General features: G+C 41.5%; 2 protein-coding genes and 1 pseudogene across 2 annotated transcripts; 1 reads left to right on the top strand and 2 right to left on the bottom strand.

Moving 5' to 3' along the window:
- The first annotated feature begins 1,266 nt into the window (after window positions 1-1,266).
- On the top strand, window positions 1,267-3,104 carry LOC104428596 (annotated as a pseudogene).
- Window positions 3,105-3,575: 471 nt separating this feature from the next.
- On the bottom strand, window positions 3,576-7,504 carry LOC104443245 (mitochondrial import inner membrane translocase subunit PAM16 like 2). The gene is made up of 4 exons (XM_010056610.3): window positions 7,398-7,504; window positions 6,364-6,451; window positions 4,031-4,164; window positions 3,576-3,943 (listed from the first exon to the last, which is right to left on the bottom strand). Exons 1-4 carry the CDS (start codon window positions 7,398-7,400, stop codon window positions 3,818-3,820), a joined length of 351 nt encoding a protein of 116 aa, XP_010054912.1. The 5' UTR covers window positions 7,401-7,504; the 3' UTR covers window positions 3,576-3,817.
- A 9,950-nt stretch (window positions 7,505-17,454) lies between these two features.
- On the bottom strand, window positions 17,455-20,225 carry LOC120294487 (extensin-2-like). The gene is given in 5 exon segments (XM_039314591.1): window positions 17,455-17,858; window positions 17,973-18,607; window positions 18,610-18,699; window positions 18,702-19,340; window positions 19,501-20,225. Coding segments are annotated over 3 exon segments (1,092 nt in total). The 5' UTR covers window positions 19,105-19,340; window positions 19,501-20,225; the 3' UTR covers window positions 17,455-17,858; window positions 17,973-18,008.
- Window positions 20,226-20,660: the final 435 nt, after the last annotated feature.

The raw sequence follows: 20,660 nt of genomic DNA, 5'->3' as shown, positions 1-20,660 counted from the left end.
GATTATATTTCTAAAGTACATACATTTTTTTCCTTTTTGGGTAATATATGTAAAACATGTATTTTGTAAAGCATTTTATTAGACAGAGATGGATTCGTGAATATTTTAACACTTTGATCGTGTTAACCAGTGCTACAACTTTTAAATATACATGGAAAATACCTTAACAGCTGCGGCACTTCAGAATTTATATCAAATTAGGATAGATTTTTGAAAGCTTCCCTCGCCTAACTTTGAGGGATTGCAAAATTAAAACATATAATAGCAAATACATGACTTGCACCGCTTCACAGCATAACCACAATTGCACGCAGCCGAATTTCAAGCACATCCGCACAAGAAGTGCTCCATTGGTAGGCTATTGAAGCTTCCCATACGGATGTACCACGTTTCTCTGTACACGAATTTAGTAGACAAGTCTTAATAGCAGTTGCATATTCTATATTTCGTCAACCTATTGCATAACTTGTCAAAAGTCGAATGGTTTGATTTTGGCAGTGAAGCATACTGACCTAACACCTGTACGACGTTATATACACGAGACCTTGAGGGCGATTTCTTTTTATAAACCAATATCATCATAATCATTGATTATGCAGGCCCTATTATAAAGTCTATATATTCGATGACTAGAATGATGGTAGCTTTCGTAGACCAAGTTTATCTAATAATTCTCCGTATATATAAGTCGTCCTCCGGGCATGTTTCTGTACAAGTGTGTTAGTCTGTCTCTGAGAGAGAGAGAGAGAGAGAGAGAGAGAGAGAGAGAGAGAGAGAGATGGAAGGTGAAGACAGAAGCAGCGTCCATGGGTATCGCGGACATGCAAAATCTGGCCCGGGTAATACCCATTTCGCTCTCCCCATATCGACGTATATTTGTCCCTACTCATTTTCCTCCATCACTTGCATGCGTCTTAAGGATCCCTCTTAGATTCCCCTGCTTGAGGTTCTTTTATTCGTATCATTTCTTTATATGAAATTTCCCCCCTTTTCCTCATGATCTGCAAAAACACTTCCAGTTGTTAAGCGAGCGTAATGTCGTGACCGTCATGAGCTTTGGAGTTGTCTGTTCTTTTTGCCATGGTCGTATTCTTCTGCAGGACCTTTAGCGGCTGTTGTGACGTTTGGTCGACGTCAATCTGTATGTCATGTTTACGTAGGAACGATGTATCTCCACTTCGAGTGACAGATAGTTTTAAGTTCTTGTGAAAAATGGGTCGTACGCAGCATTACCGCATTCAACCAACGTTGGTATGTATGACAGTCATGGTAGCTGGGATTGATGGTTTTGGGGGTGTTGGGGGTCCTGATTTCTATGGCGTGGCTTGCATGCAAGCAATGGAAGTCTCTCAAAATACGTTAAACCCTATAGGTAATCTCAACGCCCAAACCGAAGCCATCCTTTTCCTTAACATTTCCTTTGTGAATCTCTCTCTCTCTTTCTCTCTCTCTCTCTCTCTCTCTCTCTCTCTCTCTCTCTCTCTCTCTCTCTCTCGCACGCGCACGCACATACGAAATGGGATAGCAAGATCCATTTCGATTCCATCTGGGTTTCTCCTGGGGGTGTTTGGTCAGGAGAAACAGAGAGAAGCCTTGCATGCGGGGGAGCCAGACAGGAGCATTAATGCCAACAACTCGGACACATGAGAAATGCCTTGAGAAGTGGAAAAGAGACTCCCTCCCCCCGTCCCTTTGACCCCTCCTCATTAACTCCTCCACTCAAAAACAAAAAAAACGAAACGAAAAAGAAAATCTGAACGGTAGAGAGCCCCCGCCCCCTCTTTATTCTTCTTCTTCTTCCGTGGTGGGATGTTTGCCCGCTCTTACTTTACTACCTGCCTTTGTTTGGACCAGTAAATGCCCAATTGGACTGTTACAGACCAAGAAAACAATGGAAGAACGAAATAAAGAGGCCTATTCTTTTTGACCCATGCTCCTGATCTCGATATTCAATGGCATCTTTTCCTCTTCGGTTCTCTCTCTCTCTCTCTCTCTTTCGTTTTATTGCTTTCTTTTTCATTTTTGCATGGACAAATGACACTTCTCGGCCCGTTAGGTATCGCCTCCTTCACTTTCCACTCTTTTGCCAGCGTGTTTTCCGGTCGGTACATTGGCTCTTCAGTTTGAGTTTTGTCACATCGCTCGGCTTATCATTCATGCAGTAATCTTCCCCATTCCCTCTTCTTGGTACGCCTTGGTTTTGAAATGGGACGAGGTAAGAAGATGCCCTTCTGCTTCTGGAGAGTAGGATCATCTTTTTGCATGTCGAAAGACATTCAGGATTGGTGGACACGAATCTTCGTCTTTTAATTATGAGCACCTGCCCATTAATGAGTCATTCTGGTTCTCCGTTGACTAATACTTGCATTAGCATTGGATAACGATATGAGTGATTGCAGTGACTGAATTAATGGTCCCCTCCCTCGAACAGATAACTCGTTGCCACCGGCGGATGAACCAATCGACAATAACGACCGCAAAACCACGGAGCGCCCCGGTGGTGGCCACGGTGGCGGTGGGGTCAGGGAGCAGGATCGGTACATGCCGATAGCCAACGTCATACGGATCATGCGCCGCATCCTCCCCCCGCATGCCAAGATCTCCGACGACGCCAAGGAGACCATCCAGGAGTGCGTGTCAGAGTACATAAGCTTCATCACAGGGGAGGCCAACGACCGGTGCCAGCAGGAGCAGCGCAAGACCATCACCGCCGAGGACGTCCTCTGGGCCATGGGGAAGCTAGGGTTCGACAACTACATCGAGCCGCTCACTATATATCTGAACCGCTACCGTGAGATCGAGGGGACCGCCCTAGCAATGGTTTGCGCGGCGAGGCTTTCTATCTGAACAAGCGTGGTACCACTAGTAATACTGGTGGGATGGATTATTATTATGGACCGCCGCCACCGCCGACGTCGGGGATGCTTCCTCCTTATGGGCCGCCTCACCACCAAGCAATGGGGTATATGGATCCAGCGGCGGCTGCGGCCATGGGCACTTATTACGGGGTTGGGCCATCAACAGGGAGTGGTTCTTCCTCGGCTAATTCGCCTTCACAGGCCAATTTGGCGGGCTTTGATCCTTTTGCTCCCTTCAAATTTTAGCTTCTTGCCAGTTAGGACATTATAAGATGAGATCGGTGACCTCTAATTGGATAACAACCAGGTTGGATCTCTAACTTTTATTGTCGCTAGTGCTTATTTGAAGGAATTGAACTTGTGGAGTTGTTGAAAACAAGAAACTAGCTAGGCTTTTCTAGATGGTTGTTCTCTGTCATTTCAAGAAACCTTTGTCGTTGATATTGCAAAAAATCTTTGTTCATTGTGCTCTGGGCCTCGAGTTAATTTTGATCATGGAATCATACGGCCTTGGTTTTATCCAGAGTTTATAAGCTTCCAAATAAGACTCCAACGTCTGAAGTACTATCCCCAAATATAACGCAACATCACTTAAAAAGTCTATTATCTAGCCCTCCCTTAAAGATATCCTGAAACAAAACGAAGAGGTAAGTCGTATCCATCCAAAAACATGGAACGGGATGTGGAAAGGTCCTGATAAAAGGCAAAACAAGGGGATAAGTTCATAAAAAGTAACCGCAAATTCCTTCATAAACGTTTCTTTTTCCAAAATTGCGACCTCACTAATTCATCAGTGATGGCGAAGTGCTAACTACGACTATATTCTTACGTATACAAAATGAGCTAATCTTATGTCAACAAGGCAGTTGTTGCACTGACAACTAGCTGAATGATTTAAGTGTCATCAGAGAACATCACTCACATGGAAGAAGAAGGTAAAAGAAGAAAAGGCTACTTCATCAACTTGGAGAAGCATCCGCTTTGCCGCGATTTACAGTCTCCAAACACTCCTTAGCTCGGTGAACCTTCGACTGAATGTAAAAGCTACCATTCTTGGCATTCTGCTCAAATAATACGTCATATTTCTGCACAAACAGAACAGGCTTAAGCTATTGAGAAGCAAGCAACAGCAAAGAATCAAAGCAAAAGAAACAAATAAAATTATTGGAGACCTTCAATATCTCTTCCCATGCGGTTTCTTCAGAGACACCAAGAATCTGTCTCGCCTCTTGTTCCGTCATGGCCTTACTTGCTCTACGGACAGCATTCTGTACCGTTTCCTGGGCAACACCGGTTTTTGAAGCATCTGCGATGGAAGATACACCCATTTTCAGCATCAGAGAAAAGTCTAATGTCACCAAATCTGTTTCATTTGGAGAGAAAGCTCCTGCTCCATCATTCACACTTTCCTATTCTCTGCTCCACTTATTCATTCTCAATTTCAAAAGTGGTGCCAGGGGCTGCCTTCCATTTACACAGCACAGGTAACTTAATAAGAGAATTATTGATGCTACACCTTTTCTTTGACTAATACAGTCTGTATTTCTTTTTGCACACCAAATATACCAAGAGTAATATGTACTAAGACTGTATAGGAGACTAAACAAAATTCGTTAGAAAATTGCTTAAATTGCCGCGAATTCATTTATGATAAATGATTTTGATCAAACAATCCTCAAAAGGATCAATCCAACTAAAGAAGAAGAAAAGTAAACATGTTTTTTTTTCTTTTGGGGGGCTAGGACAGAAACTAATAGGGCATTTGATAATTACAAAGAAAAACGGTTGAGATGCAAGGGCGAGAGACAAGGACAAAGACAGCAAAGGGACTCATATTCACAGAGAGGCCCCAATCCCAAGGGGTCTCAACTATAGAATATATGGACGCTTAAAAGGATTCAAGGACAAGAACTATAACCACTGAGACAGAAAGGCAGCACACCATTGTCTTTCTCCCACCATATAGCAACTAACCCCAGTCAGAATAGACTCAACTAAGGAATCTTTTTTCTTTATTTGAAAAAAGCCAGACATATAAGGAAGAGAAGATGACAAGTAGAGGCGCGCATGATAAAATTTATACTTCTCTATTTCTCTGTCTCTATTTATCTGTTTCTCTGTTTCTTGGAACAGGTTTGGAACAAAAATCCATTTGGTAATGCAATTTGATTTTTCTATTTTCGGAACAGATTTCTATTCCAAAAATAGATTTAAAAAATAAATCAGAAGCTAAAATTTTTAATATTTCAATTTCTGAAATAGAAATTGAGAAATCAATTTCTTGTCAGAAATCAATTTCTTGTCATGCACACTCTAAGAGTGCATTTGGGAACCATTCTACTCCTGGGAACAATTTTTGCTGTCAAATGACTTTTTTTTTCCTTTAATTTGTTCCCTAAACAAGTTTTTAAACATTCGAAAGTGTTTAGCAACTACACAAAATTTCTATTCCCAAAATAAAAATATGTTTAATACGACCCTCAGATTTTTTTGTGACTTGGAATTCTTTTTAATTTTTTTAATAATTTTATTACAAATTTCTCTTTTTTTATCTTTTCTTTTTTTTTTTTTTTCCCTTCGCATCTTCTTTTTTTTGTGACCGAACATCTTTTGGCTGGTCATCAGCTCTCGCCATGGCAAGTGACCAGCTAGAGGAAGAGGAAGAAGAAAAGGAAGAGAAAAAGAAAGAAAAGAAAAAAGAAATAGTCTGGGCTTGATTCAGGAGTTTTCTTGGGAGCAAAAAGTAACTTTCTTTTACTTTTTGATTCTATTCCAAATCTATTCCCAAAAACAAAAACTTTACCAAACGGATTTCTATTCTTTTGTTTGTACTAAGAACAAATAGATAAAATCAGGCACCATTTGGCACAATACCAATAAACTATCCTCCATCACCTGCTCCCCACAATTGTTGTACTTCACCATACAGTTTCAGCTCAGAAAAAAAAAAAAAATTCATATTTAATTTTTCAACGTTCTGAACCAGTAGAAGTTGGAGATTTCAAACAAAAGTTTGTAAACAGCAGCATCCAACCTAGAAATATAGGCTGACTGATGCCAGACTGAAATTCTGTCATTGCCGACTGGGATAATGTTCAAAATGACTCCTTTTTGTCACAGAGTACATTCAGCATGAAAAGAAACTCCACTGTCTGATGGGAAAGGTAGTTGATCGGTCCGTGAACAGTTACATTTCAGCTTTCAAGTTGAGCATTAGAAGATTACTACAGATTGCATGGACCGTTCCTCACTAAGCTGGGAAGGGCAAACCAGTCCTTTTACTATATATAGCTTCACTTTCAACCATATCTTCAACAAGAACATTTTAGTCAAATTCCCTATATTCTTAGCAAAAATTGGCAGCAACTTAATGCCTTCAAAATCTTAACCATATTTTCTTGATTTTTAACTTTTAATAAGCATTCAAGAGGACAAAGATATTAATGATACAAACAAATAAAATAAATAGTAAAAATATGCCCACAGAAAAGCTGGAAAGACTTACTAGCGAGTGCCTGACGATATGCCTGCACAAAAGCCCTGGCTAAAATACCACCGCCCATCACAACCAAGTTGGCAAGAATCTTCGCTGCCTGCAGAAACAACTACAGATCAATAATAGCAAAGGGTATGTAGAAGTTATGTCCATTTAAAGAGCAAGCAATCAGCCAAACGTCAATTGCCCATTCACATCAGCCTTTAAGTACTCAGCATTCCCAACCTTCTGCGTGTTCCCTGCTCTCTCTCCCTCATTCATGAACATGCTCTTCTGTGCCGAAGGACAATTTACTACAGCTAGCATCTACTCATACAATAGCCACACCCCTTGCCTATTTGGCTCCATACCGCCAAATTATCAGTTCTCTCAAACATTGCCAACTGACCAAGCTAGTCGCCATGCTTCATCTTTTTGAAAGAAAAGAAAATTGTATGCAGCTAATTTCTCCTCAAAGAAAAACTGGCAAAAAAAGGTTTTCCTCTTGGACCCAACTTAAAAATGGATGCATTAACCAAGCATCCATTAGAAAAATAATTCGTCGTCATATAGCCCACAAAAAATAAATTACCACCGAGAGTACAACATAGAAATAACACGAGCGCAAACCCGCCCGGCAATATCCTCCCTCGAAACCCAGTAAAAACTCTGCAAGTCTCATTCGTCGCCGGTTCAAGTCCCACCCAATCGGGTAGGTCATAAGAACCAAACGCGCCCTTAAAATTCACACTCGGATAATCGACAAATCTCCAAATCCACCCGAACTCCGATTAAAACAGACGGGGCACAATCCTAACAAACACATCGCGAAACCCTAACCACGCAAGGAGCGAATGAATTCTGGCAGGGCCAATGCCATCGGGCGAATGCAAAGGGCACGAAGCGGGTCGGGCAAAACGAAAAATGCGAACTTTGCGGGGATATTGCGGCTCCCCCCCAATGAGCATAAAGATGCAATTACAGGGGAGAACCACCCAGGCTGGGGACGGTCGAAACCGACATCCGCCGGAACCACCGAAGAAGACGATCGACGCGATACGTACCATGATGGGCCGCAACAACGGGCGAGGAAGCCACTCCTCTGGCCGGGATGAATCAGGGGGCTCTCGCTTGAACCAACGAATTCTGCCACAGAGAGAGAGACGGAGAGATGGTTACGGCGTGGAGTTGAGACCCCTCAAAGAGAGAGGGGGAACGAAAGGGAACTCCCAAGGGCGTTATGGTCCTTTTCTTACTCTGAGACAATAAATAAATAAAGAAAGAGGCAACATATTGATATTACCAAGGGCAACAACACGTATGTTTTCCCTATTTTTGTCCAAAAGAAAACTTGGAATTTCCTCGCGATGATTAAAAATAAGAAGGACGCGGAAATTATATGATTAGTGAGTCGATATGTCAATAGACATCCAACTAGTTAATTAAGCTAATTTTTTTTCGTATCGTACGTGTTTTTTTTTTTTTTTGGTAAAGGTAAAGAATATATTAGCTTTGGACAAAATACAAAAGCCGGCTCCAAAGGCTTACACTCTAGGAAGACCGAAGAGTGGAATGGAGCCGTGACAAAAGCCAAAGGCAAGCAGACCAAAAGGTGAAGAACCACAGTTACAACACAAAAGAAGCACACCACCTAACCTCCGCCAATCATTCGAAAACGAAGAAACGGAGCGATGATGAAGCTGGATCAGAAGGAGGGAAGAAACGGGGAGACTAACGCCCGAGACGATCCGTAAAGATGGAGGGGTCAAGATCCCAGCTTCTTTGGAGACGCCTATTTCTCGGAGTGTCACGAACACTTGTGAAAGTAGTCGCTTTATCTTTGACTATCTTCATAAGGTGGTTCTTAGTGCTTCCCCTCGGAAAATAATATCATTCCTTTTCTTCCAAATCAAATAACAAAGGCCACCGAAAGAGAACCTCGCAATCCGATGGTAGAAATCCTTCTTAGGAGAGCAACCGATCGCCCAAGCAAGGTTGTCCATCCATGGCCTCGATTTTCAAGGTAGATTGCATCTCGTCGCCCAAAAATAAGCAAGCGTGGCCGAGATACCACAGTTGAAGAACAAGTGATCAATAGAGTCCGGAGTAGCATTACAATATGCGCAAGTACCCGAAACGATTCTACCAGTATGGATTAGGAATTCCTGGGTGGGTAATCTGTTCTTGGTAATCAACCACAAGTTAAATTGATTTCTAGGGACAATAAGTTCCAAATAAAAGAGTCCCAAGAAACTCTTTCCTTCTTTGTTCTAGTGAAATCCCATGCGAGGCCAGAAAAGGATCCGGATGAGTGATGATTTAATAGAGAGAACAAAAAAGTGAGCTCTTAAATGCATGACGAGGGGGAGAATAGATCGCAACAACAGCATGCTTAAGGAGACCCAACAATTCAATGATGGATGTCGAAATAAAAGATCAAGGGGACCATCGCGAGCCATTGATCATGCCATAAAGAAACCGAAAGTCCATTACCAATCTTCCAAGCGAAGCAAGACCTAAACTCTGTTCTTAATTGCAATATTTTTTTCCAGCCCCAAGAACACGTAGAAGGTGTTGAGGCGATCCAAAAGTTGTCCTTTTTTAAGAAATTAGAGTGGATCCATCGACACCACAGCGATTCTTTGTCGGTGAAAAGGATCCATATTTAAGCATGGCGCTTTATTTTGGTCTTTCAAATTCCTTATGCCAAGCCCACCTTCATTTTTGGGAGGCATAATCTTCCCACGCAACCTTAGCCCCACATTTACCAAGTGCGGATCCTTTTAAGAATTTCTCAAGATTGTTTCAATACTAAACCCTTAAAAAATAAAAACACTCGGAAATTATATGATTGAATGGAATGGAGTCGATACATCAATAGACACCCAACTATGATAGAAATCTTAGAGTCCAAGATTGAGCCTAGCGGTGATCCGATCAATTAGAGCAATACAATGAACTTTTCTAAGTCTTGAAGAGATGATGGGAACCCCGAGGTATCGCACAGGCAAGGTACCTTCTTGGAATCCAAAGGCCATTTGAATATAATTGCGAATAGCCAAAGATCCTCCCGACATAAAGATTTCGCTCTTGTTTCTATTCGGGATTAAGCCACTCCATGAAGAGAACATATCAAGGCCCTTTTTCATTAAGGTGATAGACGCCCAGTCAGCCCGGCAGAAAAGGAAAACGTCATCCGCGAAAAAAAGGTGGGTCAGCCGAGTTGCCTTGCACCTCCAATAGGGATTGAATTCGTTAAGAGAAGTCTGAGAGACTAGAATTCCAGAGAATACCTCCATCACAAGCGTGAACAGATAAGGGGACATAGGATCTCCTTGTCGTAGTCCTCTCCCACCGGCAAAGAATCCATGAAGCTCTCCATTGATTGAAATGGAATATTTGGGAGTCCGAACACAAGCCATAATCAACCGAACAAACACATCGGGAAGCCAAATGCCATGAGTGTTGATTAAGAAAATTTTTGATAGTATCATAAGCCTTTTGGAAATGTTTGCACATTTACGGTTCCAAATAAGTATTTCTTGAGCCAAAAGAATGTTATCTCTAATCCTCCTCCCTTTTGAAGCGTTTTGGAGTAAACTAAGAAAGACGCGAAGCTAAGGCGATTGCACTAATAGTAATGATTTTATAAATGGTGTTACAAGGGCGAAAGATTTCCGAGACATCACAAGCATTAGGGACTTTTATTAGATTAAGGCATATCCATTTACCATTAAATGAGAACAAAAAAAAAAGTATTTTTCTATTTTTCTGTCAATATCAATGATTTATTTATTTCGTGAAAAATAAGTTATTTAAAAAATATTTTTTTGAAAATGATAGTTTGTATCGTTTGTAAAAATGAACGAATAAAATATATTTCCATTGTTCGGGAAAATGTTTAGATATAAATTTTTCTTGATGATAATAAGATATCCCATTAATTAATCATTTTAAAATATTATTTGAAAAGATACAAGTGATCATTTTAAAATATACATTTTCTAAATTATTCTTTTTTCAAGAAATAAATGAAACATAAATATTATTTAAATTTCAAAAAAGTTATGATATTTGAATCGCGTGTCGAGGTTGGCTTTCTATGGGTAGCGTAGATTCATTGCTATCTGCTGAAGGACTGTAGAACCTTGCGGTTGAGCTAGACAGAATTGCAGTCTGCTTGCAGGAAATTGCTAAAGCTGAGTTATATCTTGAAACCTAGTGTGCATTACATTGTGGGGAATGTGACAGCTATATCTTTGTGGTTTCATAACTGGTACCCCTTCGGAAATTCTTTTAGACAGGTTTCCCTCTAGTATTCTTTATAACTCAATTGTTCAAAAGAATGCAGGTGGCTGCTGTGATAGATGGTAATGATTGGTGCTGGCCTTCTCCTAGAATCGAGGATTTGCTAGCTATTCAAGTGGATGTACGCGGAGTTATATTCCCCCGGATCTGATACTGAGGATAAGGTGAATTCTCTGGGGGCTCATTATTTGAAGTTCAATCAAAAAGAGGCATAGAACTTAGCCCTCGACGTGTTAAGGTCCAATGGCACAAGCTTATCCGGTTTATTGGTTTAGGCCAAATGTTCCAAAGATAGAATGAGGAGGCGGTGTTCCCTGGAGGATAAGTGCTCATTATGCAAGCAGGAAGCTGAAACAAGAAAGCATATGTTCTTTTGATGCACTTTTTCAAAGCAGATCTGGGAGAGGATGATGTTTCTGCTTTGCTTACCTAGATGAGCTCGGGCTTGGAATCCTCGATTCTCTTGGCCCTTCACTCCCTTTAAAAGAAAAATTTTGACGGTGGTGCTACCTGCAGATATCAAGGCAATATGCAGCAATTGAAGGATTAGAGGTTAAAAGTTGTACTTTTGGGTTTGTAATGGAACCTCTCGATCAATGGGCTGAGGATGAATTTCCATGTGTAAAGGCTGGTGAATAGTTTCATGACTTCTTCCTGCGATAAATTTCGTTGTTCTCTGTCTAATTGATAAGATATTGGGTTTTGGGCTGCTGGGTATGGTTGCATTAGGTTTTGGGCTTAGCCTATTGGCTCTTTGGGTCTATCTAGGATGTGTAAAGTTGATATCTGGGCTAGTATGGGAAGTGGCCCTCCCTTCTTTTGGTATTATGCAAATAAAACTATTTACTTAGCAAAAGCAAAAAATCTACGGCACTGTCCTCAACTAGGAGAACTAGGTCAACTTGTGGTTGAGGACAGTGCCATAACGCGTGTCAACCTAGCTATAGGCATTTAACCCATTCTCACTTACTTCAGGCATAAGAGGCTACTATACATGCCTACCCGGTAGTAGCCAAAACCGAAGTTCTGACGTAGTGTCTACCTTCACCACCATAAGGCCCCATAATTTCCTATCTATCTTTGTCTTCCCGACAGAGAGGGAATAGAAGGACAGCGTGGGGTCTCTCACTCCAGGGCAATTCTCCCGCCTATTTCCTCCGTGAACCTTTTTAGGACTTGCTCAAGTCCTACATGTTAACATTTAAGTGCTCAAAATTTGAGGAGTTTCGGATTTAGTAAATATTAAAGTGTTTGAGCCGCAAAATTTTGATTAAGCAAAAAAAGAAAAAGAATTTTAAAGTCGATGTACACATGCCCAATGATTCCTTTTCTTTTGTTTGGATAAATTTAAAAAAAAAAAAAGTCAACTAGATATTGGTAATTAAAGGAGAGTATTGATAATATAATCCTAAAATGATTGATAAGTCACTCAAATAAATATTGATAAATTCTTATAAAAGTAGGTAATTTTAAGGTTGTTGTAAGATATACAAATGAAAGTTGGTAAAAGATAAGAAATTTTGGTAACTTGCAATCTATCTACAAGATCAGTAATTTCCTAAAATTGTCGATCAGTTACCGAAAAATTACCCGGAACATCAAGTGATTAATAATTTACTGAAAGTTTTTTTAATATATACTTTTTTAGAAATTTACCGGCACGAAAATAGAATTGTTTGCTTTTTATAATAGAATATTTAAATCATTGCCCATCAAATAATTCAAACTCAGAAATAAGATCTCGGTAACCGCTGCATACATAATGATAGATCTAAGTACTAGCCCAGCCTGACCGTAGAGGGGAAGCAATGAAAAGAAAGTAGTAGGCTAATCAATCCAAGTTAAGTTTATTGCAACGCCAAATTTTGTTGCACAAAGAACAAGTGGAGTCCAAATCAAAATGTGGTCGTACAAGCACATGGCAAATGATTGAGATTACATCCTTACAAGGTCACGAATGTTAGTCTGGACAATGAAAAACACAAGCAAGGCGGAGTCCGCAAATCCTGCACCCTGTCTTATGCTGGCATGCTCCGACCATTTTGTCCGTTTGAGATAAGCATTTGGTGCCAGTCTCGTCCGGATTGTGAGCAGAAGTTGGAAGGTGACACTCAAAGAGGCAGAAGCAATCTGGCGAGCCATTTACACTCGGTGGTTCTTGGATGATGGATCCTTGAGACCGTTACTCGACGAAACTTGATGAAAAGGATGATTGATTATTGCACCCTTATCACCGTCGTCTATTGCACTCTTAAAACTAGAATCCGTATTCGAATGTGATTAGTGGAACTAAGTTTTAGGATTCAGTAAATGAATGCTTGAAATATTGTTTTCTGGATTCAATTATGAGCGCATATTAGACGGTTTAGATGCTACTTAATTAAGACTGGCTCGTGGCTGAGCTTAGTAGTGTGTTGGTGGCAGATGCGAAGCGTAGATGTATGCCGGGGGAGGAGGCGATTTCTCAGGTGGGGCAAGCAATTTGTAGATGTAAGGAGGTGGCGGCAATGGAGATGGTGGTGGAGGTGATTTGTAAATGTAAGGTGGTGGAGGTGGTGATTTGTAGACATATGAGGACGGCGGTGGCAAAGACAGTAGACATAAGGCAGCGGTGGGGAGATTTGTAGACATATCAGGGAGGTGCCATTGTGGAGGTGACATGCAATGCCGGTGCGAAGTAGATCAAGGCCTATGGAGCCACCAAGATCAATGGCAAATACAGCGTCACCGTACTGGGCTTCGACTATTGCCAAGTACGACTCTAAGGCGTGCACTGCCAAGCTCCACGCTGCACCTGAGCATTCTCTTTGCATATATATAGTAAAACAATTAAAACTTAATTATATTGTTGCTAATTTTAGTTTGAGCACAACAAAGGACAAACTCTGCCTGGGCTGCCGTCCAGATTCGTCATGACTGAAAAGCCCAATTGGATCCTTAAAAATATCTTGAAACTAGGTTAATATTTAAGAATTTGGGTAAGAGAAACTCGGAGAAGAGGGAGAAGGGGCTTTTCGGTTGAGGACGGCAGGGTGACGACAGAGAGTATTTATAGTGGGAAGCCGCCAGGGGGCAATAGCTGTCAAGAAGAGGAATAATTCAATAAGCATCATAGATTAATCAAGTAAGATAGCTTCTCTAGCTGGCCTCAAAATCCTTTTTTAAAAGCCAACGGCGGGAGGGTCAAAAGTAGTTCCTGTTCAGCTTATAGAACGAGTCGACGATGGCCTTGACGTCATACAGAAAGAGGAGCGGAGTCGACCATTTCCAAGTCAAGAAGAGAAACCGTTGAGGCAATCAGAGATCTCTGGACTTGTACGGCGCTTGGGTTCGATTGCTATTATCTTAATGCACGGGGTGGGCAGATAAAACGATGCACGTTCGTCACTTTCTGGGTGGAGCCACTACGCTGTACTTCAATTTTGTGCATTCTGCAATTCACGTGCTTTTTGTCAATCGGAATAGTTCTCGGTCGCGAGAGGTGCATGTGGCATCCATGATTGGCCTACGAGCTCTCCAGGAAATAAAATTTTAGTTTGATGGGAAGGTACACGAGAGAGAGGGAGGGATAGATACAGAGATCACATCTCTTCTGAGCTGAATTTGCGTTTTGTGAGGCCATCATAACGTGCTGGTTTTGAAGGTGATGACGGATAGTTGCCCAATAAATCTTAAATTTGTACAAATGTAAATTTAATCCCAAACTTTTTAATTTTACTAATTCGATCCTAAATATTTATGAGAAATTCCAATATAATCCTTCTGCTCAATTTTTGTCGGAAATCGATTAAGTGGCGGTTTCATTATCGCCGATCCTCTTACATTGCACATTGACATGTTATCAATTTCCAGTGAAAATTAGTTAGAAAAACTATATTTGAATTTTGTGTAAATTTTTAAGATTAAATTAGCAAAATTAAAAAAAAAGAATTAAATTGGCACCCAGACAATAGGTTTAGGATTTATTGAGTAATTTTCCTTCTAGAATTCTATTATTTAGCGCTTAAAAGCACTTGTTCTTTCTCCAAACTGTAAAATTTCAATAAGTGTTGGTAGCTATCAAGAAAATATTGATAGAAAACTGGCCGGTGACTTTTTTCCACTCACTTATTGATATCCTACCAAACTAATTGGTCGACTTTTATCTACATAATTACTAACATTTTGAATATTTTAACTCTTATAATAAATTAGAATGACTTGCCAACTCTTCATAAATTAATTTATCAATTTATTTTTAGGTTGTCAACTATTTAATTAAATTCAATTAATATGATTAACCTCATTATACATCTTAACTAGTACAAGTAATTCTTAGTAATAATCAAAGATGGTGAAATACGAGGTAAGCATGTGGCTCCATTCCTTCCACAGCAAGCGTGGGGAAGTTTAATACATTGCTGTTTTGAGATAGAAAAAAAGATTCAGCTAGCAACTTTGAATTTGACTACAATTAAGGGTACAGTTTTTTCACAAAAAATAAATGATTTTAAAAATATTTTCCGAAAAATTATCACTTGTATTGTCTATAAAAATGAATAAAACGAAAAATATTTTTATCGCCCATGAAAAAATATTTAAATATATATTATTGTTAATAATAAAACTATTTTTCACTGACTAATTATTTCAAGTGATATAAGCGATTCATTTGAAACAAAATATTTTTCATATTACTCATTTTTCACAAAACAAACGAAGTATAAGTAAAAACAAAAAGTACATCTTACTTTTCTGTCAAAAATGTAAACATTGTTCAGCTACGAAAAAGCTATATTTGAATCACGGCTCAAGGTTGGGAAAATGGGCGCTCACCTGATTGTTAGGACAGCTTGGGATTGAGAAATGTGCAATTGTGGAAATGATTAGGCGTTCCGAAGAAGCTCTGGAACTTGCTGCTTCTATCTGGCTCCCTATTGATGCCCTGGATTCATTGCCATCTGCTGAAGGACCGTAGTACCTAGCAGGTTGAGGCTAAACAGGATTGCATTTGGGCTTGGCGAAAATTACTAAAGCTGAGGCATATTTTGAAACCTTGTGTGCGATAGATTGTGGGGAATGGGAAAGCTATATCATTGTGGTTTGATGACTGCTACACTTTGGAAATTTTTTTGGACGGACTTCCCTTTTGGATTCTATTATGACTCAAATATTCAAAAGAATGCTAAGGTGGCTGCAGTGATTGATGGTAATTATTGCAGCCGGCCTTCTTCTAGATTTGAGGATTTGCTAATTATTCAAACAGTTGGACGTGGAGCTATATATTCTTAGATCGACTGGGAAGTTCAACAAAAAAGAAGCATGAAAGTTACTTAGCCCTCAACATGTTAAGGTCCAACGTCACAAGCTCATCTAGTTTAGGCCAGATGTCCCAACTCATGGGTTTAATGCTTGGCTTGCTATCCTAAACCGATTGCAGACCAGAGATAGAATGAGGAGGTGATGGTCCCTTGAGGAAGAGTGCTTATTATGCGAGCAGGGACCTAAAACAAGATAGCGCCTGTTCTTTCAATGCTCTTTTGCGAAGCAGATTCGGGAGAGAGTAACATTTCTGCTTTGTGTACCTTAGAAAAGCTTTGGCTAGGAATCGGGAATTATCTTGGCCCCGCACTTCCTTTAAAGGAAAAGAGTTTGAAGGTGGGGCTAATGAATCTAGCTTGGAGTTTCTCCGTCTGTTACATTGGGAAGGAAAGAAATAGGGTAGTTTATGATCAATGTGATCCCCAAATTGGCAGAGTTATGGACGAGATACCCTTCTCTATGTTTGAACTATTTTTGAAAGCATGATATATGGTAGAAGGATTCGAGTACCCGCAGATATCAAGGCTGTATGTAGCAATTTGGAGAATTAGATGTTAAAAGTCGTACTTCTGAGTTTGTAATGGAACCTCAGTTGATTGGTTGATGATGAATTTCCAGTTGTAAGGGTGGCGTATAGTTCCATGACTTTAGGCTGCGATAAATTTCGTAGTACTCTTGTTCATAGATGTAGAGGAATCGAGGGGCATAGGGTTAGCTTCTGCGTTGGGTTTTGGGTCTGCTGGGTATAGTTGCATTGGGTTTGGGCCGAGCCTATTGGCTCCTGATTCTATCTAGGATGTCCTCAGTTGATACTTGAGCAAACAAAAATATTAAATTACCAAAATGTACGTCTCAATAATTGAGTGTTCAAATTTTGAGAAGTTTCAGATGTAAAATAAAGTCAAAGCGGAGCAGCAAAATTCAGATTAAGAAAAAATAAAAGTCGATACAGCATATGCCCTACGATTCCTTTTTTATTGTTTAGATATATTTGAAAAAAGGACTTAACTAAATGTCGGTAAGTAATTCAAATGGAAGTTTATAATCCAAAATTCGTTAGTAATTTAATCTAAAAAGGGTTGGTGAGTCACTCAATAAAAAATATTGATAAATCCATATAAAGGTTGGTGATTTTAAGGCATTGATAAAAAAAAAAAAAAGGACAAATGAAGTTTGGTAACTTGCAAACTGCAAAGAAGATTATTAATTTTCACAAATTGTCAAAAAACGAGTGATTAATAAATCTTTCTTACTGACGGTCTTTTAACATATCCGGTTTTAGAAATCTACCGGCACGAAATCAAAATCTTTTTTTCAGAATCGAACAATTTAATCGCCCCCCATCTTATAATTCAGGCTTGGAAACCAAATATCAATAAATTATTTGTGAATTTAATTGATAAATCATAAGTATTGGTCAAATGTGATAGAGAAGAAGCAAAAAAAAAGAACTCATTAAATTAATCAATTTATGCTTATTGTTAGATGGAATTTTATTCAATAACAAGAGGATCCAACAAACAAATGAAGGGAGGAGTCCAAATCATCATGAAGTAGTACAAGGACATGGCAAAATAAATGAGATTACATCCTAAGAAGGCGACGAGTATTAGTAACGGAAAGGAAAAATACAAGCAAAGCTAGATGGGCAAATCCTGCACCCTTATTTTATCAAGGCATGCTCCGACCATTTTCTTTGTTGAGATAAGCATTTTGAGCCTGTCCCATCTGAAAGTAATGTGAGCAGAAGTTGGAAGACGACAATCAAAGAGGCAGAAGCAATCTGGCGACCCATTTCCCCTCGTTGGCTCTTGGCCGATGGATCTTTGAGACCCTTATTCGATGAAACTTGATGAAATTGATGATTGATTCTTGCACCCTTATCACTCTCCTTATTACACTCTTGAAACTAGAACCTGCATTCGAATGCGATCAGTGAGATTAAGTTTTACATTTCAGTAAAGGAACGCTTGAAATATGACTTTTTGGATACATTTGTGAGCAAATATCAGTGTTTAGACACTACTTACTTAATTGGAACTGGCTCATGACTAGGCTTCTTGAGCTTAGTAGTATGTTGGTGGCGGAGGTGATGAGTAGACGTAGGCCGGGGGAGGAGGTGATTTCACGGGTGGTGGAGGCGAGGTGTAAAGGTAGGGAGGAGGAGGTGAGGGTGAAGGGGGTGGTGGAGATTTGTATACATAGGGAGGAGGCGGCGATGGAGATGGCGGTGGAGGTGATTTGTATACATAGGGAGGAGGCGGCGACGGAGATGGTGGTGGGGGTGATTTGTATACATAGGGAGGAGGCGGCGACGGAGATGGTGGTGGGGGTGATTTGTAGATGTAAGGAGGTGGCGGTGATGGAGATGGTGGTGGAGGTGATTTGTATACATAGGGAGGAGGCGGCGATGGAGATGGTGGTGGAGGTGATTTGTAGATGTAAGGAGGTGGTGGTGATGGAGATGGTGGTGGAGGTGATTTGTAAATGTAAGGTGGTGGAGGCGGTGATTTGTAGACATATGGGGGCGGCGGTGGAGACTGGTAGACATAAGGTGGCGGTGGGGGAGACTTGTAAATGTAAGGTGGTGGGGGAGGAGACATGTAGACATAAGGTGAGGGCGGAGGTGGTGGTGGAGACTTGTAGATGTAAGGCGGAGGTGGGGAGACTTGTACACATAGGGAGGAGGTGGTGGAGATTTGTAGAGGTAAGGTGGTGGCGGAGGAGACTTGTAGACATATGGGGATGGTGGGGGTGGGGAGGAGATTTGTAAATGTAGGGCGGAGGAGGAGGAGACTTGTAGACATAAGGTGGTGGCGGAGGGGACTTATAAACATACGGGGATGGTGGTGGGGGTGGAGACTTGTAGATGTAAGGAGGCGGAGGAGGCGACTTGTAGACATAAGTGGGAGGTGGGGGTGGTGGAGACTTGTAGACGTAAGGTGGCGGGGGAGGAGACTTATAAATGTATTTGGGTGGTGGAGGCGGGGGAGACTTGTAGACATACGGTGGCGGAGGAGGTGACTTGTACACATAGGTGGATGGAGGTGGAGGCGGGGACTTGTAAGACGTAGGGGGCAGGAGTTGGCTTGAGCTTCTTGCACTCAGGGTAGGGGGTCTTGGGAGCAAAAGCAAAGTAGTTAGCGGAAAGCACGACTTCATGGTAAGTCTTGGACTTGACAGAGAGCTTGGCACCCTTCATGCCACCGTGCAAGTCGGTGGGGATGGAGCAGAGAGAATGCTCAGGTGCCGCATGGAGCTTGGCAGTGCATGCCTTGGAGCCATACTTGGTGTAGTCAAAGCCCGGAATGGTGACGCTGTATTTGCCATTGATCTTGGTGGTTCCATAGGCCTTGATCAGCTTTTGCTGGCCTTGCATGTCACCTCCACTACGGCACCTGCTCCATTTATTAAAAAGTAATCATTAAAAAATATACATAATCCTAATTCAAAAGTCAGCCAAGGGATGATATATTTTATATTTATACCTTATTGTAATAGTACCTTAATTTACTCAAACAAAATTAGTGATGATAGAATTTGCACATGTCTACCAACCTTTGAGGTGTTTCTTGTCGTGGGATTTGATAGGGTGTCCCCAATCATAGCACTTGTAGCAATAAACTTTCCCGACAACCTTAACGACCAAGTGAGGGTGATGATGGTGGACCGGCGGAGGAGGAGATGTGTAGTAATAAGGTGCAGGAACATGTTTAGGAGGAGGAGGGGACTTGTAGTAGTAAGGCGGTGGAGGAGACTTCTTTGGTGGTGGTGGAGAGGTGTAGTAGTAAGGTGGTGGGGGCGACTTCTTGGGTGGTGGTGGAGATGTATAGTAGTATGGTGGTGGAGGCGATTTCTTAGGTGGTGGTGGGGAAGTGTAGTAGTAAGGTGGGGGAGGAGATTTCTTAGGGGGAGGCGGAGATGTGTAGTAATATGGTGGTGGAGGCGATGGCATAGGTGGAGGAGGAGACTTGTAGTAATAAGGCGGTGGAGGAGACTTCTTTGGTGGCGGTGGGGAGGTGTAGTAGTAAGGCGGGGGAGGAGACTTCTTAGGGGGAGGCGGAGAAGTGTAGTAATATGGTGGTGGAGGTGATGGTGAAGGCGGAGGAGGAGACTTGTAGTAGTATGGCGGTGGTGGAGACTTCTTAGGCGGCGGTGGAGATGTGTAATAGTAAGGAGGTGGAGGTGATGGTGAAGGCGGAGGGGGAGACTTATAATAGTATGGTGGCGGCGGGGATGGTGAAGGTGGAGGTGGGGACTTGTAGATGTATGGAGGAGGTGGAGATGGCGATGGTGGAGGTGGTGACTTGTAAACATAAGGAGGTGGGGAGAAGGTGATGGTGGGGGAGACTTGTACATGTAGGGGGGGGGAGACGGTGAGGGTGGAGGCGGTGACTTGTAAACATAAGGAGGTGGCGGAGAAGGGGAAGGCGGGGGTGGAGACTTGTACACGTAGGGTGGAGGGGGAGATGGCGAGGGTGGGGGCGGTGACTTGTAGACATAAGGTGGCGGCGGTGAAGGAGAAGGTGGAGGGGGAGAAGAGTAAGTGTAGTAATCATCACCAAAAGCAGACCCTACATTGCTCGAAACTACCAATATGGCCAGCGCCAAAGCTAGCGCCTGCCAAAGACGGCCCCTGCCGGGGCCGCCTCCCAAATTGGTCATGGCCGAAAAGCCCAGTTGTCTTCTCGGGAGTAGCTTGAAACCGGGTTTATCTT

The sequence above is a fragment of the Eucalyptus grandis genome, chromosome 1 (genome assembly GCF_016545825.1).
Source record: "Eucalyptus grandis isolate ANBG69807.140 chromosome 1, ASM1654582v1, whole genome shotgun sequence".
Classification (NCBI taxonomy): domain Eukaryota; kingdom Viridiplantae; phylum Streptophyta; class Magnoliopsida; order Myrtales; family Myrtaceae; genus Eucalyptus; species Eucalyptus grandis.
The sequence above is the reverse complement of the archived record's forward strand: the minus strand, read 5'-3'. Positions and strand labels throughout refer to the sequence as shown.

Excerpts from the sequence above, each read along its gene's own strand:
- LOC104443245 (XM_010056610.3), bottom strand. Across the intron at positions 4,165-6,363 it reads ATATCGTCAGGCACTCGCTA|ATGCTTCAAAAACCGGTGTT; the intron begins GTAAGTCTTTCC and ends CTTCCATCGCAG. Across the intron at positions 3,944-4,030 it reads CATGGGAAGAGATATTGAAG|AAATATGACGTATTATTTGA; the intron begins GTCTCCAATAAT and ends CTGTTTGTGCAG.